This window comes from Microcebus murinus, chromosome 18 (assembly GCF_040939455.1).
Source record: "Microcebus murinus isolate Inina chromosome 18, M.murinus_Inina_mat1.0, whole genome shotgun sequence".
NCBI classification, from domain to species: domain Eukaryota; kingdom Metazoa; phylum Chordata; class Mammalia; order Primates; family Cheirogaleidae; genus Microcebus; species Microcebus murinus.
Genome location: NC_134121.1, coordinates 50,642,467 through 50,668,626, shown reverse-complemented (window position 1 = coordinate 50,668,626; position 26,160 = coordinate 50,642,467). Strand labels below are relative to the sequence as shown.

Here is a 26,160-nt window from a genome sequence, read left to right as displayed (position 1 = left end):
CATAAGATGGTAAGATGTAATGGAAGATAATCTATCCATACCTGTTAAAAGAGCTGTAAAATTCATGATTTGACCAGTTTCCTCTTTTAGTAGACAAAATTTTACAAGGACAACCTATAATGTCTGCCTCTGATCTCCTCTGTTCAGGTTCAGGGCCGCTGTGACCCTTTCAGGCTGTGGAATTCTGGTTCAGAAATCTGGCCTCTCTCTCAAATTCTCTTCCAGAAGCCATCTCACACTCCATATGAACTTGTAGGATGACTCCCCTGACCCTTGTAGAGAATTCTCTGTTAAGATGTTGTAGCTTATTTTTCTTATATTAGTATGTGAGAAAGAAAAGTTATCCGGTCAAGATAGAGGAGTTTTTTAGACAGAAGTTGAAAGGTGAATAGAGGTATGCTCGAAAAACAAGCCCTGGTCACCTGGCATTAGGTCAACCAGCGGCTGGTTCACCCACTGCTCCGCCAGCTTATGTTTCAGCAGTAATCTTGGCACTTCAAGATATTGAAGAGCCTTCCGAATCATCAAGAAAAAATAAATTTTGTTACAGATAATTTTCATGGTAAGTGAGTTTGGTTTCATTATAACGTATTGAAGAATGGCAGTCTGCACATAGAATTATTGGGTACCTGGCTGTGTGCTCCCTCATGGAGGCGGATTAACCAAGTGCTAAACACCCCAGGAAGGTAGTGGAGCTGTATGGACCATGTCTAGTCACACACATGCCACAAGATAGAAGAGAGCATGAAGCTTGATCCCAGCCCTTCCACCATTCCAACAAGGAGGAGCTGGTTCCTGCCCCTCCAAGGGCCAGATCAGACCTGTATCTGGGGAGCCCTGGGGCTGTGTGCACCCAAAGGTTTGCCTCACTTTCTCTCCCTGCACCCTCTTACCTGAGCTGAGTCTCAGGGTTACCGTCTGTCCCTGTACTTGTCTGCATTGGAAATGGAACCCGAGCTGTGTTGGACTCAATCTCTTTTTTTCGTGCTGCTAATTGTTTCCCCATATGTAGCATTTCCCCTACTAACCTAGCAGTTTCCCTCCTCTCCTGTCTTTTACAGGTATGTCATATCCACTTCTTAAAGGTAGTTCTTCCTGCCCTCTCTCCTGTCCGCCCTTCCCTTCTGTCCCAGCCTCCAGCCATGCTCTCCACCCTGATGGATTCACTGTGTGTTCCGGCAGCTTCTGCCTCACACCTGCTCGTGTCTTAGTCTGGGTGCTCCTTTCCAGGTGGCCACAGGCCCCCCGGGGGTGGGGGGGAAGCTATGTATTAATTACCCAGAGAATAGACCAGTCTCCCTCCTCTTCTGATGAGGTTAGTTTAAAAATTTTGCATGGAAATATTGAAGCTTCCTATCAGTGATGAAAAAGAAGTTCAACTCTGTTTTAAAAGCGTCAAATGAATGGAAAGAGAGTGCATCTTTCAAGAGACAACTCGTTTTTGTTTCTCTCTGTTAATAAATATATTTTAATCACGTATTAGTTAAGACTCATTTTCAATTTTATACAAGCATACATCTACATTAGCATGCAGTCAGTCTGGTGTGCTTGCACCGCATGAGTGTGTTTATACGGAAGATGTAGCGGAACAGATCATGGGCTGAAATCATAAAATTGTTCTGATGTTCTTAATGCCTGGCTTAATACTTCTCACACGTATTTCGTATTTTCTCATCTTTAATTTTTTTCCCAACTCACTTAATTGTTGCAACCTAATCAGCCATTCTAGCCCCAGACTATGCAGTGGAATTTCGCAACTTGCATATGAATTATTTCTAAAACCCGGTCTATTATTGTCGTTTCTGATGGCACCTGTCTCTTCTGGGGAGCCGGCTAGGGCCACGCACTAGCTGTGCTCTCGGTGTATTGCTTATGTTAAAAATTAAAATCAGCCCCAGATTGCTGCAATGCATTCATATTGGAGCACACTAGAAAATTTAAACACTCAGGCAGAGAACTGGCAAGGGAGAAAACCCCAGCCCCCACCCACACATAGAATCAACCTATAACACTCTCTTTCAAAAACACTGTCATGAAGAAACCATCTAATAAGTGTTGTAGAGTTTCTCTAGAACTTGTATCCAACACTACAGATGTGTCTCCTGGAGATTGGTGACCCACAGACATCGGAAACGGGAAAGAAAAAATATTCCTTGAGTTGTCACAAGTCTTGCCAAGTGTGGTAACTGTTGTGTGCAAAAACTTCTGCCTTTCCAGACGAGTGTCGTCACTGCTGCCCCGTTGTTTGTGTTTGCCAACCCTGTCCCACGGTGGGTTGCCGTGTGCTCACACGTGGCTGGAAAGGGAACTGAAGGCACGGGGACAAGAAAGAAGAAGAAAAGATCAGGACGAGACCTTCACCTTCTTGGGTCCCCTCCCAGCTCTTCCCAGCTCTATCGAGGGCCTGCTGCGTCTCTGGAAGGACTGTCCCCTCTCCCCGCACCTGCTGGGCAGCTGGCTGTCACCTTGCCCTTCCAAGGAGGCGGCACAGAGCGCTGGTGAAGTGCTGGACTGCCTGGGTGCAAATCCCAGCTCTACCTCTGCCTTGCTGTCTTGCCTTGGGCCACTTAGCTCAGCTCTCTTGCCTCAGTTTCTCCAACTCTAAAATGGAAATGGTAAAAGTGCCAACTTCCTAGGGATGTTGGGAAGAGCAGATGAGTAAATACAGAAGGCACTAGAACGGCGCCTGGCTGGATAACGTGTTTGCCGCGTCGTTATTCTCAGCCTTCTCGCTGCTTCCCGCCCCCAGCCGTCAGGAAGCCGAGTCTTCCCTGACCAGGGGCCGCTGTGCGTGGCTGGTGTCTGAGGAGCGTGGCCAGCGAAAGTGAACCTTTGTTGTGGCTTCTGAGCCACTCGTGGCCCCCACGTTGAGAGACCATTTTCCATGCCATACAGGTAGCCCCCAGATAGGAAAGTGCTCTCCCGACGTGCCCACTCGCAGCCAGACACGAGGCCTCGCTGGAGGCACGTAAGAGCAGGGTCAAGATGTGTCGACCAGCAGAGCCTCGTTTCTAATGTGCTTTGCATGGGTGCACATTTTTGATGTTTTCTGTGCCTTTTGTTGCGGATCTTGGGACAAGAACACAGATGACCTGGGAACGAAAATGTCACCCGGATGTTGGCAATTCACCCTGACCCAGGCAGTGACGATGGAGCGCCGTCACCCACTCACTCACGCCTCTTTTCTGAGTGGCATCGCCGCCTTGGTCAGGAACTGATCTTCATCTCGTGGCTGTTTCTGAAAATAGACTTGTCGGTAATCAGTCCCAGGCGGGCCGCAGGGAGCATTTCCCTGGTGACAGGCAGGGAGGAAGCGTGCAGGAAGGACTCTGCCCAGGGTGCGCCGACGGCTGCGGGCGGGCAGCAGATTGGACAGAACGGATGGCTCTGTCGGGCCACACGCAGCCATGGCCTCATTCTCACCAGGGTGTTCCTTCCGTACCCGCATCCCCAGGCCCTGCAGCCTGTGGACACCCGTGGGTCACAGTAATTGTGCTTAGATTTTACTGGCTCTCTCCTGGCTCGTTGACACAAGACTCCTGTCCACCTCTGAGGCCCCCCCAGTCACACCTTGGAGACCCCAGGAGCACGTCATGCACTGGTGAAGCGGTCTGTTCTCACACCTTTCCTCTCCAGCAGGAGGCTCTGCCTGGAGGCTCCTAGCACGCAGCCACTTGCCTCTGCTGCTTCCCGTGGGGACAGTGCCGCCTCGTGAGTCCATGTCTCACCCGCCCACAGCCCCCCACGCTGCCCGACCTCACAGGGCTGCAGTGCTAGGGTGTAAATACTGCGAGGAAAGGAAAAAAGCCCGACCTCAGTAGCCCTTGTGCCCTCAGGCCTGTGCAGGAAACAGCTACCCCACCCTGCCCTGGGGCACCCTCCCCTGAAGCTTCTAGGAGCTGAACACCTGTGGGCTGCTCAGCCAAGTCCAAGTGCTTGAGGGGGGCAGGGTACCCCTCCCCTGCTTTGTGAGAGGTCTCTTCCCTCAGCCCCCTTCACTGGGGAGGAACCTGTCTTCTGATACTGCCACCTGGCAGCAGGTAGTTGCGGCAAGACCACCCAGAATGGCGCAACTACCAGCCCCTGAGCTCTGATCGTGCCCCGTCACCGCAGGGAAGGGAAGGCTCCCCAAGCGTGCAGGGCGAGGTAGGGAGTGTGAGTCCATTTTATAGGTGAAGAAACTGAGGCCTTGGCAAAAGTCAACTGTACCCTGACTGATACCCCAGCCCTCATCTGGTGGACTCCAAATCCTGAGCGCTTCGCCCCCCTGGTGCCCTCAAGCCCCCTGTGAGCCGACTGCCCGGAGAACAGCCCAGAACCATGCAGCTGCCGCCAGCTTTGGAAGCAGGTGTCCCATTAGCTATAATTAGGCCCCTCATTTTAAAAAACTGGTGTGGATTAAAAATGCTCAGTGGAGATAGGATGAAATCAACATTATGGGAGTTTGTGCTAAATGTAATGGCAGTTGGCCGTGCTTTCAAAATGCTTGCTCCTGTCAATTAGAGACATTTTATAGAAAATTTAAATTAGTTGAGCACCGTATCCAGCATTTGGGGGATCGTGTCTTTTTTCGTTTTTACCCCTCTGAGGATGGAGGCTGCGTCTTCTGCTAGGTTCAAAGTCCTCCTGCTCTCCTTTTTCCTGCAGCAGCTGCGCGGCCGTGGAGGGAAGTGTCTGGAACCTTCTTCCCTGAGGATCTGGGCTTTATTGCCAGTTATGGCTTGAGTGTGTTTTTTGTTTTTGACTTCAGCAGCTGCTGTTCTTTGCTGGTCTAGCTTCAATTGAATTTTCCCCAGTAGTGGCCTTTTTATTGAATTCTGCCCTCATGTGACTGTCGTCATTTCTCACTGCTTTCCAGATAGTTCTTTGTTTTTAAGATAAACACCGTGGCTCCAGGGCCCCTTGCAGCCTTCACCGCCTCCCCTCCTCCCCTGCCCCCTCCCTGGAGCTAGGACTTGCAGAGTCTGGGCCCAGTGGAGGATTTAGGAAGACTTAGGAGACACAGAGAGGTCTAGAACTGTCTGATTTTTTGTTGTTTTCTAGAGAGATCCTAAAACGCATTTCTGGCTTCAGCAGGCACTCTGTACTTCCATCGGCTAAGTCCCAGCGCTCACATGAGCGATTCAGATCAACTTCTATAAAGGATGCAGTTTGTTTTGCATCTGGGAAGATAAAATTTTGTGTTTTGTTTGTGCCATCGTGCGGCATTTATTGGGACTAGGTGTATTGAACCGTAGGTGTATTTCTGCTAAAAGATCCCAGTCAAAATGTAGTCGCTCCAAAAACTAAATACCACAAGAGGGCAGTAAAGATTTGCGAATGAAAGACTTCAGGACCCCTGCAACATGGATGGCAATGAACGCCTGCCTGCCCGGATGTCTTTACTTTTTAGTGGACATGAAGATGAGAGCCCCACTTTCTGCTCCCAGTAGCTTTTTGGTTTTAGGGAATCCACAGGGTGCTGAAAAGCAAGAAGTCAAGCGTTTTCTCAAGGGCTGGATGGCTCCTTCAGTCTGTTTTTGCTTGCACGAGGCCCCAGCCCATTGCCCATCTACTGGGCTTTTTATCATCAGCAAAGAATGCCCCACCTGTAAACCGCATCACGTCAGTCTGCAAAGCCATTTACCCTGAGAGCATCTGTGAGTTCCTGTGACTCTCGACCCTGCCACAGCCAACTCAGAAAGCCAGTGTGGTGTTAATCCCAAAGGGGAACTTTCCTAGCAGGAAAAGGAATAGGTTTCAGGAAAAAAACAATAAGTGCCCCACATAACTGAACAATAGCATGTTGTGGCCGTAACTGTTCCCGTTGGGCCTTCTCAGAAGTGGCATCAGATGTACCATCAGCTCCTTTGTGGGAGAAAAAACATATTTTTGCAGATGGAAAAATTTAGAAGGGGTGAGTGCTGGGGGATCCTCAGAATGGGATTCTGGTGCAGGTCTGGAGCCTTGGCAACTGGGGAGAAAGTAGGTGCGGGGTCAGCAGCCTTCCCAGGGTGGTTAGCCTAACTGATGTGTCAGGAATCAACGGGCGAATCTGGGAAACAGGAAAAAAGTGGTCGCCTGTAAAGAAAACACACCCGCGTACTAGAGATGGATATTATTTGGTACGAAAAGAACCAAGTACTTTGCGTTTTCCACGTCGGGCAAAGTGCCAAGCCATCATGGGTCCCACATTTCTCCTTGGAGTGTGGCTTAGTTGCCATGACAACGGAGGCCTGCTAGCTTTCTGCGAATTCACTGTAACAGTGGCAGCAGCCTGAGTGGGTGTGTCCATGACAATATTCCTCATTAAGGAAACGACTTAATGCGTTGCCCTTAAATTCTTGCTCTGCTGAATAAGTACTTCCCTCACCACATTGGCTGCAAAACTTCTTTTCCCCGTAGTAGTCAGCATATCCAGCATCGTGGAAGAGCCTGAGTAGTAATTTAATTCAAGTGCACTTGAGATTCTTAATTGTTGCTGGTCTGATAGGTTAGTGAGGAGACACAGACGTTTTGTTTAAATCTCGCTGCAAATGAGGACGAATGATTCGAGAGCCTGCGTGATACAGGGCCGGGGCGAGCAAACCGCAGGCCCCGGGCCAGATCCCAGCTGCTGCCTGTTTTTATAATTAAGGTTTTATTGGAACACCGCTGCACTCCTTCACCCATCCCTTTATGTGGCTTTTGTGTGTCGGTGGCAGAGTTGGGTATGACAGAGACGGTATTTGGCCTGCAAAGCCAAAGATATTTGCTATGTGGATCGTTACAGAAAAAGTTGGCTGACCGCTATTGTAGGAGGAAGAGCACTATTAATAAATCCAAGGACCAGAGTTCTGGATTCAGAGCCCAGGAAGGAAAATAGATCTAGAGATAGCACTTTGCCCTCCGCCAGCCTCATTCTTCTCATCTGTGATGTGGGCCGCATTTTGATGACTTATCTCCAAGTTTCTTCCAAATTCTAAAAGCTCTGTCACTCTCCTGCTGTTACCAAAAGATTACACCCCAGATGGGGCAGCCCTGAGCACGAGGGAGTGACCCTCCGTGGGATGATCAGCGTCCTGTTTCGGGGACTGTGTAGGGGAAAGTGGCGTCTTTCCCTCCCTCCCCCAGCACTGCCGCGACCCGGCTCGGTGGCTGTTGGTAGTAGTTGGCTCTCAGGACCTCCATCTGCATCACAGGCAGCTCAGACCTCCCAGGTCTGACAGTCCGTGGTCGCCAGCAGGAGGAAGAGTGATGCACACCTGTGACTTGCTGCCCACCTGTGATTCCCGGCTGTGGGAGAGAACTGCAGTCTCAGGTGTTGGCACAGTGGTGTGGGAAGCATCACCCAGATTACAGTTGCAGATTGGATTGTGTCACTGAAAACAGGCAGGCGGTCAGAAGGAAGTGGGTGACTCGGAGGAGTTACTTACCTGAGGGTGGCTGGTAAACCCTCCATACAAATGAACTGCCCTCCTGTCTTTGTCCATTCAAGTGGCTGTTGCAAAGTACCCGGTGGCTTACAAACAACATAAATTTATTTCTCACGGTTTTGGAGACTGAAAAGTCCAAGGTCCAGGTTGGGGAGGTGTCAGATGAGGGCCCACTTTCTCGTTCAGAGGTGACGTCCTCTCGCCGTGTGTTCACATGGTGGAAGGGGCAAGGGGCATCTCTCGGGCCTCTTTCACAAGGGCACTAATCCCACTTGTGAGGGCTCTACCTGCATGACCTAATCACCCCCTCCTAATACTGTCGCCTTGGGGGTGAGGATTTCAACATGTGAATAATTTGAGCAGGACTCAAACATTCAAACCACAGCAACTTCCAAGACTGCGTTCCATATTGCAGATGTGAAGATGTGTTTTTAATTTTGGCATCTGAATGTAATACATACATACAAAGCCGAATCTGAGAAAGAAGTACTGGTAGAAATTCCAACCATGAAACTGGACACATGACTTAAACCAAGATTCTGCCTTTGGAAATTAGGCTGCCTTGACTCCTTTGGGCTTTCTCCTCTCTCTTCGACTTTTTGTGGTTGATTAAAATGTCTGTCTTTGTGCATTTGGGCAGTGAGTGTGCTCGGCCTTGCGGTATTCGTAATGCTTGCCCTGACAGCTCCACATCCAGGAATCCATCCTGGGGAGTTCAGGATGTGCATAGAGATTTAGTCCACAAAACTGTTCATCTGCATGTGACTGAAAACAGTGAGAGCTGGACACAACCTAGGTGTCCAGCAACAGGGGAATGGTTAAATAAACTGCAGGAGAGCCATGTAGTGGGATATCACGCAGTCACTAAGATCATGTAATAGAAGAGTGCTTTATAACATTAAAAGAAGTTCTTAGCATATAGAGGGGAAAGTCAGGTTACAAACAATATAATTCTATCTGTATCAAATAAGAAAACATGAAGAGAAAGGATTAGGAGAATATCCACCAGAATGTTAGCAGTGATTATCCCTGGGAGATAAAATTATAGATATTTTGGTATATGTGCTGCTGAAGCAAGCACAAAATTATATGTATTTGAAATTTTCTTCTTTTTTCCCTGACTTATACATGCCTATTAAGTTTTCTAAAATGAGCATGTATTACTTTTATAACAAGCAGCAGCATTGTCATCAGAATTATTTTAAAGCAGTAACTCTGCCCTTTTAAAAAATGGTATATGGGCAGCCATTGCCTTCCCTATATACTCCTTCATTTAGTCTGTGAATGCGTGGGGACCACTGTGCCCCGGACACTGTCCCAGGCATGGGAGATGTGCCCGTGAACAAGACAGTCGAGGCCCCTGTGCTCATTCCAGGGGAGGGAGAAAGATAACAGAGAAAAATGGAATCGGTCATGAGAAGAGTACAGACCACGGGAAGTGGGTGACACAGCCAGTGAGGAAGCCTCGGGGTTCAAGTGTCATTGGAGCAGGGACAGAAGGAAAGGAGTCCCGTGTCTCTCTGGGTCAGAGGAAGCGGAAGTGCAAAGGCCCTCCGGCGGCAGTGTGCTTGGCGTGTTCCAGAAGATGAAAAATTATTTAGCCAGAGAACAGTGGGCGTTTTATTTAGTCTAGCCGTGCTACCCAGAAGGCTGTCCTGCCCATTAAGTAGCATCGTGTTAACTGTTGCCCGGTTACCGCATGGAAGGCAATAGATGTCGTGACTTGCAGCTTGTTAGAGATACACAGGCCATGCTCGGTTAATGGTACCGTGAAAACTTCTTCGCAGCTCCTTTGCGGCTTTCTGATTCTGAAACGTTCCATCTCTCTAACTAACGTTGCTGCAGGTGCCGGTAAATGCATTACCTTAGAGGTAAGATGCTATGCTGAGGTGCTCGGTTATATATATTAATGGTACAGCTGTTTCTGTTAACCGTGCCCTGGTGTGTGGAGTAGCGCGGAAACACCATCAGTCTTGTTTTGCCAGAGTCGTTCAGATATTCCCTGAATACAGAGCATTTTTATCATACAAAAAAAAAAAATTGTAGGAGAAATCCACAGTTACTCATTTGCACCTAAAATTGGTCATTGCTGGCTTGTCTGTCTTCCGAATCTTAGAAATAGAAAGAACCTTCCATAGCTGTCAAGTTCATCTCTCTGTGCACTGCAACCATCTCTGATAAATATATTCATCAAAGCTATGTTTTCGGTAATGCTAGGAGATACTGTATTTTTTAAGCCATTCACAAAATAGCGAGAATGAACACATTTAAAGTGGAATGTGTTAATAGTCAGACATTAGGCCATGCTTCAGAGCATTACGTTAAGATTCAGTGATTATAGGATGGACCCGCTGGGAGACTTGGAGTTATGTTTCAGACTGATTCTTAACTGTAGGTGAATCTTCGGACTTGGATTCATCCTGCAGATAAATCAGCATCTCTTGTAGGAATTTCTAGGCAGAGGTGGTTGTGTTGGAGGCCAGTGATTGATGACAGCACACCTCCCCTCTGCCTTTATGGTCTGTTTTCCCACATACCAAGGCCAGTGTAGATTCATTATACCAAACGCAAACTTAGCAGAATGTCTATGGTATTAAGTCAAGCCCTTTAAAATCGCTGTGACCGTAGGTCAGGTTGTCTCAGCTCGGCAGTTGCAAACTCTTAACCTAATTAGAAAATGAGCATCTCCAGCCAGCTAATCCCTCATAGATATGCAATGTAATAAGTAGCTTGTCATAACCTGCTCTCAATTTTAATTTGGAGAAACCCCTAATAGGGATCTGAGTGTGGAGAGCCCCTCAGGCGACACACAGAGACCTTGTCTCAGACATAGGTGTTTTATATACACAGGTACCACGCTCCAGCCCGACCCTGGGAGAATTGGGGTTTGCAGTGTTCAGATTCCCTTTGTGTGGTTTGCTGTACTGAATGCTACACCATAGGAGCCCTTTGAATTGTGAACACGTTTAAATGGTTCCAAACTGTTGTGACTTTTCAAAAAGGTATCTGCAGTATAAATTGAATGTCGGTTATTTAGAACCAACATTCACATTTAGAAAATGTGAATTTTCTAATGGGGAGAGAACACTGCTTGGTCTCACAGCCTGGTGATGCAAGTGGCATCACAAAGCCAGAATTGGCCCAGTGCTAATGTGCCGTCTTTTGAGGAACCTAAAAATCCTGGATTCTGAGTTGTTGAATTGTAGCCAATAAACCACGATATGCTTTAGTCTAATTAAAAAAAAAAAAAAAAGCACACTAAAGCTTCAGCACTTAAAGTCACTTCATGTTACAACATTATCATTGTTCCCATTTTCATTCGTTTTTTTTTTTTAAATGTCTATATCATTTTAATAAGTCAAGGTCTTTTTTCTGCTCCGGTCTCAGCCGACCCATTAGGGGGCTTCAGTAGGCACTTTGGAAGTCAGAGTGAAGAGCTAGAGCGAAGACCATTTCCTCTCCCGCCTCCCAGGAGGGTGTGGGAGCCTATGGGACGAGCTTCAGCCTCCCACAAAGACCATCTGTAGCCTCGCACCTCTCCGTGGGTCACAGGGTGTCTGGTCTGTGGGCCGGCCCAGCAGAGCCCTGACCTGGGCAGCCTTGGCCGCTCACTGAATACCGGAGGCCTTCCGTCATGGCCACGGAGCAGGTGTGTGCTAGGAGCCGGAAGGAAAGTGCACAGTGTCTCCTTTCTGGGCCAGAGCAAAGGAGACCAGGGTGGAGGGAATAAGGTGAGGGGCTGCGCTAGGGTGTTTTGCAAAGGATGCCTCATCTTACCCTTGGCACAGCGCAGGGGGATACTCCAGCCCAGGGATACAGTCTTCTTGCCGCTGTATTACAGATAAGGAGCCCGAGGCTCAGAGAGGCAGTGTCATTTGCCAAGAGTCACACAGCCAATATGGTGAAGGCCAGGATTTAATCCAAGCTCTTTGAAATCCAAGTTCGGGATTGTTTTCAGAGTTGCCCATTGGTTTTATATGATAATTGAAGATGGTGAAAGTGGTAAGGACCCGAGGGACAGGTGAATCTTGAGAGGGATGTTTCAACTTGGAGAAATGTCCCAACTGTCTTAGATCAGCACTTCTCAAACTTAAATGTGCACGGGAGCCACTCAAGGATCTTGTTTAAAGGGCATGTTTTGATTCAGGAGGTCTGGGTTGGGGCCCAAGAGTCTGCATTTCCGATAAGCCTCCGGGTGCTGCTGGTCTGAAGACCATGCTTTGGGGCTAGCAGTGACAAGAGACCACAGTGCCTTTGCACTGCGAGTTCTTCAGAGGGGAGAGGCTTCTTCTTACTGATCTTGGTTTCCCCAGCCCCTGGCACCATGTCTGGGGCATGTCAGACACACAGATATTTGTATTTGTGGAATAAATGTGTGACTATCCCGAAGTCTCACCCAAAGACGTATGAATTTAACAAGAAATGTGTCCTGAGCAAGGACTCTGTCCCAGGGCTCCACTAGATGCTCTGGAGAAAGTAGAGGTGAGCAGCAAAAAACAGTCAGAGGCACCCAGCACTGAGCACTCTCTGGGTACCAGGCCCCACACCTACACCCTCACACGTACTCCGCCCAGAGCCCAGGGCAGAGAACCCCATTAGAGTCATCTCACCCTGCAGCTGACAGGGCCACAGGCACAGGGTGGTGAAGGGACTTGTCCCCCGCCACACAGCCCAGCCTGGCAAAGTCAGGGTCACACTCTCGGCTGCTGCTGTCTGTACTACTGCTCTTTAAAGAACTCGCCAGACAGACCGGGTGCGGTGGGTAGCTCACGCCTATAATCCTGGCACTCTGGGAGGCCCAGGCAGGCGGATAGTTTGAGCTCAGGAGTTCGAGACCAGTTCTGAGCAAGAGGGAGACCCCAACTCTACTAAAAAAAAAAAATAGAAAGAAATTAGCTGGACAACTGAAAAAAAAAAAAAAAATAAGCCAGGCATGGTAGTGCATGCCTGTAGTCCCAGCTACTAGGGAGGCTGAGGCAGGAGGATCGCTTGAGCCCAGGAGATTGAGGTTGCTGTGAGCTAGGCTGACGCCACGGCACTCTACCCTGGGCAACAGAGTGAGAGACTAACAAAAAAGAACTCAACAGACAACCTCAGAGCAGGCGGGAGTTCCACCTAGGAGGGGTGCAGGGGTGTGGGGTGCAGTACCAGGAGCCAGGGGTCTCCACCCCACTGACTGCTGCTCAGAGCCTGATCCTCCGGCCCTTTCTTTATGTAACTGGGAAACAAGGTAGAACTCGGGATTCATGGCACATCAGCAGGAACGTCACTAAGGGACTAACATCTGCTTTAGATCCACAGCCTGTCGACGCTCTTCTCGAGGTGTCCATCTTCAGGAGACACCCTGCTTTCCTGCCTCTGCAGTTGGGCTCCCCGTTTGCTCGTGTACCCCGGCAGGGCGCCTGGTGGTGGTGTCGCCGTGTTTGCGTTGCTGGAGTAGAGGGTGCGGCGCGCTGGCTCTCACGCCGCCTCGGGCTCTCTGAAATCTCTGCAGTTAGGCTGTTGGCTCAGCTTTTATGCCTGGACATATATTGATTCTATTTGTGCTCCTGGTGAGGTCTGAATTACATTCATGACAACTAGAGTTATGGCAACAGTAGGCGAGCCAGGAAGGGCAGGTCTCTTAATCCTACTGGGAGGCCAGTTGCCAAACACATTAAAAAGCTCAGAGAAAGAAATGGTCAGCGTAGGGGCTCACTGTCGCTGTTCAGCCAGAGATCCCAGCTGCATCTTGGGCGAGCAAGACTTCTGATCAAAGGAGTGTACCTTCAGAGAAACTCTTCCAAGGGCGTGGTTGCTGCTTGCCAGCCTAGCGTGGCCTCCGGAGAGGGTCACTGTGTGGCCGACCTCCCTAAAGCCATGAATGCCCCCACGGCACTTCTCTGTGGCTGTGCCAGTGTGACCGGTGGTTGCGGGAGAAGAGTTCGGGTTATAGATGAACATCTAAATGCTCGCAGAGTCCGGGGCTGGTTGTCTGCAGCAGTCTGCCGGATACCATCAGCTGCTCTTCTGTATTAAGGTTTGTCATCTGGCCTGGTGCTGGCTGCAAGTTGGCCTCTGCAGACTCTGTCGGTGCTAGCACTTACTGAACACATACGTGAATGAATGAATGAGAGAAATAGTTCAGTGAGTTTCAGTTATGTGCCAGGTGTAAGGCTCAGTCTAAAGACACAAACTTGAGTAAGATTGGGTCCTTACCTCCTGGGATCTCACAGGCCAGTGAGGAAGACAGAGCAGTAACTCCAAGAGGAAGGAACGTATGTTTACTTAGGTTCCCAGAAGCTGGCTCAGCCACGGGGTTCGGGAAGGGGCCCCCAGAGAGCCGGGTGGGGAGTCGGGATGTGACCCAGGGCAGGAGGGAGCCGCCAAGGCGTGTCGCTACGTGGTTGCCGCCGTGGGCAGCTGCAGCGCAGTCCTGCAGGAGCTGGGGAAGAGTCTGGAACACGCTTCCAGCCACGACTGGCGGAAGGCTGTGGTTGGTTGGGGGCGCAGCAACTCGTGAATTAGGGCCCTCAGATGGCCCTGGGTGTGCGGGGCTGGAAGCTCAGGGAATATGGGCAAGGAGCAGGCAGTGTCTGCCGCAGGGTGGGAATTCCAGAAGGACAGAGGAGGGTGGGGGCCGCTCGAGCTAGACTTTGAGGCTGGACAGAACAGCAAGCAGCCCGGTGGCAATGCGTTCTTGGGAGAAAACTAAAGGGGAGGGGGCAGAATGGGAGTTTGGGAAGCAGGAAGACCACTCCAGAAGGCGTCTGGGAACCTGGGAAGGCTGGCGTGGCTGGCAGAGGCTGAGGGAGCGGGGAAGATTAAGACGGAGAGACGGCGGGAGCGAAGCCGCCTCCTCATCCATTAGCGGGCACGACCTCCTCCTCTCAGTCAGGGAAGCCAGTGAAACCAGGACAGGACGTGACCCCCTGATGTGTTGGCAGGAGCCCTCCCGTGAGTGGACTGGGGTAGGGGTGTGGAGGCAGAGGGCCGGCCAGAGATGGTGCAATGTGAAGGTAGTTTGGGTGTGACCTGCTGTTAGATTAGCGGTAGGGGGGTGGTGATTGCAAGAGGCATTAAACAAACACACCCGTAAATAGGTCACCAGTTGCTACTGGCCACAGGACCTGGTGAGGGAAAGCCTAGGGCGCCAGGAGGGAGAGGAGCAGGGCATCTTTGGGGAGGGGGTTTGCTGAAGAAAGAGAAGTTAAGCTGGGACCTGAGGGTGGGGAGTGGCGCGTTAGAAGTGGCTGGCGAGGCGAGCTGGGTCACTGGCAAGACAGACGGGGTGCTAATCAGAGACTGGAGGTCAAGGCCGTCTGTCCACAGTATCTGGTCCCCAGCCCTGACCCACAGCCCGCCCAGGAGTCCCGTGTGTGTCCCTGCCCTCAGGCCTCCCGCCCCTGGTGACACAGCCGCTTGGGGTGTCTGCTGGCCGCCTCCTCCAACCCCAGGATTTGCTAGACCCGGATTGAGAGTGGGACTTGCTCAAAGTCAGGCCCAGACCACTGAGGTTATGATACCGGGGGGGGGGTTTGCCATAAAAGAGCTGTTTAAAGACTCGGTGCTGGGGACAGCTCCGTGGCCTTTGGCAGCAAGGCCTGCACGTGGCAGCCTGGCCGTGGTCCGGAAGGGCGCTCTGCAGGGAGCCGGGAAACGCTGCTCTCCATGGGAGCAGCTGCATGGCGAGGCCGGGTCCACTCTGATCTCAGGCTGGCTTGGGCTGGGGAGAAATCCATTGTCACCCTCGGGACCAGGCCCCTGAGATGCTAGCTCTCTGGCATGAACATGGTCAGTGCGGCCAGCCTGGCTTGCTGTGGCCCCACATGCTGCCCTGTCTCCTTCCCAGCCAGCCACCTGCTCTGCCAGCCACGGACACTCAGCTCCGCCTCTGGCTAAAAAGAATCTGCCCAGGCCGGGCAGGAAGCTTGTGCCTTCCTCTGTCCCGCTTCACCTCCTGGGAGCAGGAATCTCCCTTGTAGAATATTCCTCCCAAACCTTGTGGATTGATTTCAGACCAGAGTCCAAGATCATGTTGCAGTTGAGTTCAGAAGTACTCCAATGCAGAAGTACTTTTGTCTTCACATCCATTTGGCCTGACTGTGGCAATATCTTATCCTCATAACTAGACAGGGTTCATCGCACAAAACTCACACAGCCATTGTCATGCCCACAGCGGAGGCAGTAGACACAGCAGTGTCCAAAGCCCCTGTGTGCACCTGGAGTCCACACTGTTGGCATCAGCCCACGTCCCCTGTCTGTGATGTTGGAGTGTCACAGAGGAGGGGGCGGTGGCTGTAGTGGAAGGCCAAATGAGGCGGCGTAGCCAGCTAGAACCACACCCAGCAGGTGGAAGCCAGACGTTCACTGGTGGTGTGAATAGCAACTTCGCCCAGGTGAACCTGCTTTTCAGCTGTTTCAGGCATCTCAGATAACCAAGTCACTTGTGTTTGGGTTTTTTCAGATCCCTTCAGATCTGAAAAGTTGTGAAGTTCCTGAGAAAATAAAATTTTCGGTGTGCCTTTTTCTGATAACTTTTCTTTTTCTAAATCAGAAGTATAGAACAGGTTGGCATAGTCAGTATTCTCATCTCAGACTTGGACTTCCTGATTATTCTTTTAAATTTAGACATAGCCCAAAAGGTTTCTCCACTTGGGGTCATTCCTGGCACAGGTGTTTGGAGACTGGGCTGGTTCTGCAGTTTCGGTGGCTCTAATGGAACCTGGTTGGCTGAGCCTGGCTCTTTCTCACTGGTCTGTCTGAAAATCCCTAACGTCCTCTGCTAAAGGGGAGGCCAGCTACGTCGCGTTGCAGTTCATGTCGTATGCTTATGGGCCTGCAGGGTTTCCAGGTGGGCAAGTTCACACGTGTTTCCGGCCACGCACTGCCAATAGAGGCAGAGCACAAGCACATTAAAATATTTTCAGCCTCGAAGCAAAAATGGCAGGGCTTTTTCTCCCACATGTTAAATGAGTGCACTCAATTTTTCAGAGCCTGTATGCAGACCATGAGACTTGGTCACTATATAAACGAGTTATGTTTATCAGAGAAAAGCATCACCCGACAGCATAGCATCTGATAAGCACACGCAGACTTCAGTTTCTTTATTTATTCAACCAAAGCACGAAGTGCACGTCCTGTGCCGGGCGCTGGGTTAGTGTTGGGAATCCAGAGACAGCTGACGGGCTCGTTCTGTGACCACGAAGTACCCCCGGCAGAGCCTGACACTGTGCGGGGCCTGCTCAGTAACGGTGGGGTGAAGGGATGCTGGTGCTCCAAAGGGGACTATAGAGGATGCCTCGTAAGCCTTCTCTGCTGGCAAAGAGAAAAGTGGTGAGTCGCATGTCTTCCCCTAGAGCTGAGATCCAGTCTTACCCGCGCTTTGGTCCCCAGCACGGCCCCTCGAGTGCCTGCCTTACCAGCTTCTTGGTAGCCGCGAAGTTGGTGACTTGAATGAGATCCTGGCAACTGCGCCAGAGCTCAGAGCCACTCTTGTCGGGTCCGCGCCAGAGCTCAGAGCCACTCTTGCCGGGTCCGCTGCCCGGGGGGGCCCTGCACCCATGGATTAGGAATGCTTCCAAAGCAAGGGTCTTTGTCCTTGGGCTCGGGGCTGTGGAGGTCCTGCCAGCCCCCAGGACCCTGGTCTTGTCCGCAGCTGACACGTTCTGCAGCCAGCTCCCTCCTCGCCAGGCAGGGGTTCAACATGCAGAGTCTGGAGGTGGAAGTCTCCACCGCTCAGGCTCCTCCAGCTTCTCCGGGGGCCCCTTGCTGACTGCAGGGACGTTCCCGTGGAGTCTCATTTGCCTTCCCCTTTCCACTGAGCCCTCTTACTGACTTTTTGCCTTCAATGTGGGACTCTGACTCCCTGGGAGAGTCGTGAGGGTGTGGTTGCCTCTAGGGCCTTGGCGAGGCATGAATTTTGATTAGAAAAACTCCTTTTGGTAGCTCACACGTCACTGACCAGGCGTTCTTCAGGCTTAAAGAACAGTATGTGTTTCGTGTAGAACTAGATTCTCATGATATCTCCATTTCTTTTGACTTAAAGCAAACAAAAAAAAAGCAGCCCTGTTCCTATTGTGCATTTGAAAATAGCAATAAATCATCCCCATTCCTTGCCATTTAAGCATTTCCTCTGCAAAGGACATTCTTCTCCCTTTTTGCATGGGTACAAATTTCCCTTTTGCAGATTAATTTCAAATTGGAAAGCCTACAAATAAGAAAAATATCAGTACACAATTTGTTTCCTTTACTATGTTAACTGGTCCCAGCGTAAAGCTCTGTTTTCCCCAAGAAGTTAAGTTTTACATCCCAGAATTAGAATCAGCCTGCCCTTGGCCGACTCTCAGGCTGATTCTTGGTTAACTGCAGAGAGAGTTGTCGTGATGGAGAAGGGCAGTCTCCTGCCACTTGGCAGACTTTCCCCTCGGGGCGAGTGTGGCCACTGATGTATGAGCAGATATCACCTCCTCACTCTCAGTTCGTTTTCTCACCCCCTGTCACTTCCCACCTCCAAGTGAACATCAAGCTCAGATATACTGTGATTTATCTGCCACTCTTTCCCCATAAAAATGACCCATGCTTTTCACATTTGTGCTCGTTGTTTAGAAAGCCAAGCTTGGCCCCGCTGGGAATAAAGTCATCAGTCCCTCGGAAGACAGGAAACAACCTTCCAACAACCTTGACAGAGTGAAACTCACCGACTTCAATTTCCTCATGGTGCTGGGGAAGGGGAGTTTTGGGAAGGTAAGATGACGGTAGTCTGGGAAGCGGAGGGGGCTTTCGCAGAGAATATTCCATCAGTTTTGTTCTCGCTGAGGTTTCCAGAACAGCCCTTTATATTCCTGGTGGTTTGTGCACGTTTCCTTGGGGGTGTTTCCTATTTCATTTCATTAAAAACAACTGCATCCAAAAAGCTACCATGGGTTCGTTGTGCTTTCCCCCCTTCACAGTGTTCAGAATAGAAGGGGTGCTCCGAGAGGCGGTTTGAATGAATAATTTTCACAAACAAAAATCAGACGCTAACTTGTAGTAAGCAAGTGTAATCATTAAGAGATTCTGAAGTGGGGTCTTCAGCAATCCTTTTAGATACCTCCATTCGGCTTCTGTGGCCCCAAATCTTGTCATAGATCCAGGAACTGATTTTCAGCCTTTTCTTTGTCTGGGTTCCTGACTCGTGAGATTATAAAGGTCAGTCTCATTTCACTCTAAGATGCTGCTCCTGAAACACGTACATAATTGCAGACTCATCTCAGTGTAGAACGTTGAGTATTCATTCCTTTTGGCAGCCAAAATAGCGCCCTCGTGTGTCAGTAGCCTAGACGGTGTACAAATCTTAACAGCTTACAAGTTATACAAATGCCGGAGGGATTTAATTTGCAGTGATGTGCAGTATTTGAAAATTTGCATGTAAAGTTTATTAACAGTTTTATGTCACACATTACAAATTTGCATGAATTTGCATGACCCGTCGCCCGGCCTGGTTCCCTCCCTCCACCGCCAGGAGCAGACGTCTGCGCGCAGGGGCGTTCAGGTGGCTCTTGGTCTGTTCCCAGGTGATGCTTGCTGACAGGAAGGGAACAGAAGAACTGTACGCGATCAAAATCCTGAAGAAGGACGTGGTGATTCAGGATGACGACGTGGAGTGCACCATGGTGGAGAAGCGGGTCCTGGCCTTGCTCGACAAGCCCCCGTTCCTGACGCAGCTGCACTCCTGCTTCCAGACGGTGGTAAGGCCCCGGGGGTGTGTTTCTGCGACACAGCACCCGGCGTGCTCCCAGGGCTAAGCCTGAACCAGAGCGTCTCAGCGTCCTCGTTCCTGGGGAGAGGTCTGGAGAAAGGTGTAACGTGATGCCCAACAGAGGTGACAGGGGACAACCTCTCATCCCTCTGCCTCTGTGACATCCTCTGCTTAGAGGCTTGGCATTCATGCTGTTTAATTCAGCAGACAGTTACATGAAAGGTTTTCTTCCTTGCAGGTAATGTGCAAAGACTTGGGGAATACAGAAACAGTAGAATAGCTCACAGCTTTTTAAGACCACCGGCTCTGCTGCCAAGCATGACATTGGAATGTTAGGAGACTGGATTTTGTGGAAGAATGTGTTCTTGTTCAGTGCCACACAACAGGGGTGGCAAACTGTGTGTGCCCGGTTCTCTGTGGCCCGTTAGCTCTAAGAAAGATGGCAAAAAGGAAATCCAAAGAATAATATTTCATGACACTTAAAAACTAGATGATGTTCAAATTTCAGCATCCATAAATAGTTTTTGAGGGGACATTACCATGCTCATTCATGTTCCATGGCTGGAAAGGCAGAGTTGAGTAGTCACAGGAGATACTCAACACCTAAAATATTGACTGTCTGGTTCTTCACAAAAAAGTTTGCTGACTCCTGCCATACAGCAAAACTAAACAGAGGACAGAAGATTCCAAAGCCCTAGTCGGTCAGTTGCAGGGCTCGCAGGTGGCCTCCCAGAAATACAGACTTCAGTTGGCACCATAGTGAGGCATTGTCAGAGACGGGCTTTCCACCCCTCCGAGGCTGTCCGTTTTAAATACGACTCAATGATGAGGAGCCGTAACCGCTACTGTTATGATTATTACTATTTTCAACTGCCTGTAAGTCAGAAATTGACTTTCTGTTTCATGTCTCCTTTTGAAAACTCTTGGGAGGCAGCCTCCGTGCTTTTGGAGTTTAGAGTCTCAAAGTGGCAGTGGAGCCTCAGGGAGTCTCGGGTGTGCCGTGGGGGCCACCGAGGCAGGTGCCAGCCAGCCAGCCAGCCATGGCGTGTCGGCGCGGGTGGCAGCTCCCCGGCCTCTGAATCCACTCACACCAGGGAGACGAGCTCGGCACGCTGGGAAAAGAGGACCACAGAGCCGAGTCCCAGCTCAGAGCCGGGAACTCTGGTGGCCCTTATTAAGCCAAAAAGCAAAGACATGAAGATGAAATTAAAGTTCATAACAGGAAAGCTAAAGATTGACGTTCCCAGAGCTGTTTCTGGCTATTAGCACCAGCTTTATCATTTTTTTCCCTCCCTGTGCAACACTTTAATGTTTAATAACGTCTGTGAAATGATGTTTTCTAGCAGAGAGCGGAGGTCAGCTTTGACCTTGGCGTGCTGTGTCGTTAGTTATTTTGCTGTTAAACCCCTCACTCTCCCCATCTGCCTCAGCATCACGTCCTCATAAATATGCAGATTTATTTGGGTCCATGATACAGGCCCTTCTTGGGGCCAACACTCAGCATACCAGTGACAGAGAAAATAAAGAAATAACACTTGGGTGTATTATGCATGCAAAAGAACATTTGATTAGGCTCTGCATTTGCAGTCCTCTCTCTCCCTTGCCCAGCAAATATCACTAAGCGTGTATAATATATAAGCCCAACCCAACCCCAGAGATGTGTTTTCAGGAGCGGCCATTTAAACACGTTGCTACGTTGGTTTGGCACGCCTCCTGGGCTCTGCAAACCAGCCTTTAAACATGCAGGCCACAGAGAAATGCTCGTTAAAGTGAAATAGTTGGCTAGCGTGGACTCTTCACACCGTCCCTAGCTTAGAAATGTATGTAGGAAAACAGGGACGAATGTTCGAGGCCGTTACTGTGCATAACCAGAAGGGGCAGACACGTAGACAGGGAGCCGTTATTTCAGAGTTATGGGATGACTTTGTAATTCCCTAGGCCCTCGTGCAGTAGGGTTGGTTACTTACTCTCTCCTTGGGGGGAAAAAAATTTCGAAGAGCTCCAAACTGAGCAGATGTGCCCGTGCGGCCCATATTTTGCTGATGAGAAAGCAAAATGCACCCTGGAGAGAGTGCAGGCGGCGGCCGGGCCGGGAGGCGCCCACTGACGTGTTGACCTTGGTCTGCAGGATCGGCTGTACTTCGTCATGGAGTATGTCAACGGCGGGGACCTCATGTACCACATTCAGCAAGTAGGAAAATTTAAGGAACCACAAGCAGTGTGAGTATTTTTTTTTTTTTAAGTCTCTCAATTTAGGCAACCCAATACTCCCCACTGGGAACTTCTGCTGGGTGGAATGTGACAGTAGGACTCTGCCCAGTTTGGAGTGAGGCACTGTAACCTCCCAAGGGGGCAGCTGTATTGGCAGGATCCATCTAGATGTTTCCTAAGGCGTGATTGATTCTATTTCCAATAAACCAGAGATGCTGGTGTATCCTCTCCTCACTTAGTTCCAACCTCATTGATGGAGTCAACTTACCTATTGAAGAGAAGACGGTTGCACACCTTGCATGCATCAGCCACTGGGGGAGTGACAGGAATGCCATGCTTCCTGCCCGGGGTGGGGCTCACTCTTTAACCTGGGGGTAGAAGTCACCCAATAATTATAACGCCTTGCCGTACCTTTGGCGGCACGCACAGGATACCATGCAAGCCCCCAAAAGTCAGGGATTGAGAGAAGCATATCCTCAGGGAATCCCCAACCCAGAGGTTGGGGAAGAGCCTTCCAAGAAGAGATTTGAAAAGATGCAAACCCAGGGAGTGGCCTGCAGCTCGGCCTGTGCAAGAGGTGGTACAAGATTATGGGGAGCCTGGGCAGGGGCTCCGGGTGAACAGCCTCGTGGATGAGCATGGCTGGGTAGAGGGAAGGGACTTCAGTGGGACTTGCCACCAGCAGATTCAGTCTCACAGAGCCGAGGGAAGAAGGAAGGAGGGATCAGAGCGCAGGGCTGGTGAGAGCCTTTATAGGGGAGAAGGAGTAGAACTGGAGCTGGGGCTCGACCTAGGAGCCAAAGAGGGGGATGTGTCCTTGAAAAACATCCTAGAGGACTTGGAGATATGGGGGGAGGGAGCGGTGAGAAAGAGAAATCTCTTCACGTGAGGCCCCACTTTGGGTTTGGCTGGACACAGCCGCCAGGAAGGAGGTGGTTTGGGGGAGAACCGTGAGCTCGGTTCGGAGCATTTCATTGGAATGTGCCTCGGATGCCAGATGCAGGAGTTCCCAGCCCAGGAGGAAGATGGGAACTCCACGTGAAGATGGAGGATTGGTCCATGGTGAGCAGGGGTGGGGGAATTTTGATGCCTAAAATGTCATCCCTTTCTCAGGGGCCAGGAAGTCTCAGGAAACTCGGCAGAAGCAAGCCTATTTCATTTCCCCGAGCGTGAGGATACATAGTGAGCATGCGCCCTGATGAATCCAGTTAGCGAATGTTAAGAAGAGTCTGGCTGATGTTCAATCTAAAAGATAAATTAGAAGGATTTTTGGCCTATGTGGGGATTATCTGCCGTAGGGAAGATTAGCTAAGGGTAAAATAGGGAATTCTTTGGTAGCAAGCTTTAAAAATGGGCAGAGAGATTTTTCTTCTTTTATATTTACTTTTCTAGTCTTAAACAAAAAATGCCTTCCCTATCCCCTGTCTTATGTTGTAGTTAGAAAGCATTGAAATACTGGGATTGTAAAACAAAGCCATTGTACAGAGCTATAAAGAGCAAATAGTGAAATAGCCACCAAACATAAAGATGTACTATCCAAGACCCTTTCATTGTTTTTGTGTTGCAGAAAAGATTTGTGGGTTTTTTTTTTTTGAGAAATAAAGAAAAGCTTGAAAAATAATGCACAACTTGCCTATAATCCCACCTCTTCTCTACCCCACGAGCATCCTGTCCTCTCCCACTGGCCTTCCGAGACAGCTTCCCATTCAGTTTGGTCCTGATCATTACAGAGTTTATTTCTCTGCTCATGTAAACACAGGCACTTGTTTTAAGCCTTCTGGGTGTGATATTTGCACATCTTGTGGCTTCTCAGACTTCAAAGACTCCTAAATGCTATGTGGATTTTTAAATATCCTTCTGCATTTAATCTGAGTTTCAGATATGACTCTGTTAAGACTTTTGAAGTATTGGTCATAAATGCATTTTATTATGAATTATTTAAAAGGGTAAGCTCAGATATGAATCACGCTGTGTGTCTCAGTTATTCCAGCACTTGGGGGGAATGAATGAACTAGCAAAAGAGTACATCACCCAGTATACTTTGTCTTCCAGGGGGTATTTGTATTTTCAAACCCCAATGTATTCCATCCATGAATAGGAAAATGGAATTTTTCTGTGTCGTATGCCTGACATAGAATAGTGTAACAGGTATCCACTCTGCAAATGATTGTGTTAGAAATGACTTTGTAGGCAGTCAATTACCTGTTCACCTTCCTCAGACAAGAAAAATAACCTGTCTCACTGGCTTTATTAGCCGTGTCACTCTCGGGTCAGTTGGATGATGAAGTGGCAGAGGGAAGGGCCAAGGGTTGCAAGAGCAGGTGCAGGCTGATGCCGACCTCTGAAAGCCTCTGAGTCTGACGTTCTTTTATCTTTTCGATGCCTGAACTTGAGGGTGAAAAGTATCCAGGAGTCCAAAGAAACGAGCAAGAAACCTGAAGCACATTTTCTTTTGCAGATTCTATGCGGCAGAGATTTCCATTGGATTGTTCTTTCTCCATAAAAGAGGAATAATTTATAGGTGTGTATCGAAGCTCTCCTACCAGCGGCACAGTTGAAAGGTTTGCCGGGCCTCTGTGGGCATGTCATTCTGTGATGGCAACTTAAGACGTGGAGTAGGTAACCCCCTGGGTCACAAAGACCTGCTGGGACCCGCCTCTCTCTGCAGCCTGTAGGCAACTCAGAGCCACCTGCTGATTTCCAGACCTCAAAGATTTTGTATCTCATTTCTGCTTTGCACAAGAAAACATGTTTGTCTCTCCACTGGCAGCTCCTTCCTCTGCCTTTTATTTGAGGCGGAGGTCAGGGAGCAGTGGAAACTGAATTTCTGTTGTAGGCGCTCAGCAAGAGCACATGGGGAACTGGGGAGAGGCGAGGAAAAAAACTATTGATTTAATTCCTCCTGTTGTTGGCTGCAGCGAAAATCTGGTGCCAAAGAAAGAAGAATGTCTTCCAGTGTTAACTGAAGAGTAATTAAACGGACATGTGTGGCACAAGGCAGCATGGAAGGGACATGGGTGTGACCTGTGAGGTGGCTCTCAACCCTTGGGTTTGCAAACCTGGTTGTGTGTCAGCCCCCCTGCCATGTGGAATATGAGTAAATCAGATGGCTGAGATCTCCCCAAACCTGCTCAATTGGAATCTCTGGGCTCACAGGCACAGCTGAGATGGGGACCACTACTTCAGCCATTTAGTCATTCATTCAGTGTGCATCTGAGCACCTGCCATAGCCCAGGCACAATATCAGCCTCTGGAAATACACAGTAATTCCTGGTCCCTGCTCCCCAGGGATTTACAGTTCATGTGCCATTGAGGTGGCAGCGATTCAAACATCCTCCTATTTCACCAGCGCCAGAGCAAACCACATTATGTCGTTTGGAAGGACTCTGATGTTAACCTGCTTCCTTGCAGGGATCTGAAGTTAGATAATGTCATGTTGGATTCAGAAGGACATATCAAAATTGCTGACTTCGGGATGTGCAAGGAACACATGATGGACGGAGTCACGACCAGGACCTTCTGTGGGACTCCAGATTACATCGCCCCGGAGGTAGGGATGCCGGTGCTCCTTGTTTTCTAGACCAGGACTTTCAAAATGGTAAAAACAGCCCCGCTCGTGGGGTGTAGAGTCATTAGTGAATCACTAGGTCAATGCGTGGGTCATGTCCACGATATGGACTAAACTATACAACGTAGACTAAAATAGAAAAATAGGAGAGCTCATTGCACATAGCAAGGCTATGTCTTGCTCCATGGAACTGTTGATTTTGTTGCGTGTCCATGTGAGCCGGTTGCATTTGCGAGGTAAAATGTATTTCTCACATGGGTGTGGTCAGAATAATTTAAGAAACACTGGTGGGTGGAAGGAGTTGTTTGTGAAAATATTCTGCTTGGGACAGCTGGGTTAGGAGGGGGTTGCAGCGATGGCTTTTTAGCAACATCAGAGTGATTATTGCTCTAGACTACTTATCGTTTGTGATGTCTAATCTAGGAAAAATGTATCCGTGTGGTTATAAGCAAAATGGCTCCAAGATTTGTGTCTTTGTAGCAGTGGCCCTACTACACTGTCTTTGTTATAACACTGAGAAATTCTTTTCCTATTTTATGAAGCATCCCTACATGCCAGTGATGGAATGGATCATGACCCTGAATCATTGTATAGCCAACTTTCTATCCACACACAGCCCTGTGAATGTAATGGTCTTGTCCCAGCTGACCTACAGCATGGTGGAAAGCAATGGATTCAAAGCTGGGCCAGCCCAGGCTCTTCCTAGAGCCCTCATATTACAGTTTATCCCACATTCATCCAACATGTTGCCCCATGCGTTTATCTCAGAGGCAGTAGGTATAGAAAAGACACAAGCTCAGAAGTCAGACCCATGTGAGTTCCAACCCTAACTCTCTTTTTTACAGGCTGTGGGAACTCAGGCAAGTTCCTTAACCTCTCTGAACCCTCAATCTTCAGTGGCAAGTTAGAGATAATATCCTTGTTGTAGAATCGCTGTGAGGACTTAAGTGCTTAATACAATATTTTTGCACCTAGTAGACCCTCTGTGGTAGTCATTATTCCAGAAGCGAAGCTGATTTTTATTCCTTTGTTAAGGCCTTTTTCAGTTGTTACATTCCTAGGCAATGTGGAAACATAGACTTCACTTACAAATTTAAATTCTGAATTACCTGGCCAAAGGTGACATGTTGTCTTGATACATAAGGGATTTTTTCCCCCAAAAGAACTCACGTGTTAGTACCTCCAGACATGATATGAACTTAAATAGTCATATCTTTCAAACATGAAGAAGAGGGAGATGGCACAGTAAAAAAAAAAAAAACACTACT

At 49.2% G+C, this 26,160-nt stretch overlaps 1 protein-coding gene across 1 annotated transcript in view; it reads left to right on the top strand.

Moving 5' to 3' along the window:
* PRKCA (protein kinase C alpha) overlaps nt 1-26,160 on the top strand; it is a 387,023-nt gene that overhangs the window by 323,043 nt on the left and 37,820 nt on the right. Inside the window, exons 9-13 of the mRNA XM_012747264.3 lie at nt 17,982-18,119; nt 18,929-19,102; nt 21,242-21,333; nt 23,783-23,845; nt 24,736-24,874. Coding sequence (XP_012602718.1) covers nt 17,982-18,119; nt 18,929-19,102; nt 21,242-21,333; nt 23,783-23,845; nt 24,736-24,874 — 606 coding nt within the window. The remainder of the gene's footprint in view (nt 1-17,981; nt 18,120-18,928; nt 19,103-21,241; nt 21,334-23,782; nt 23,846-24,735; nt 24,875-26,160) is intronic.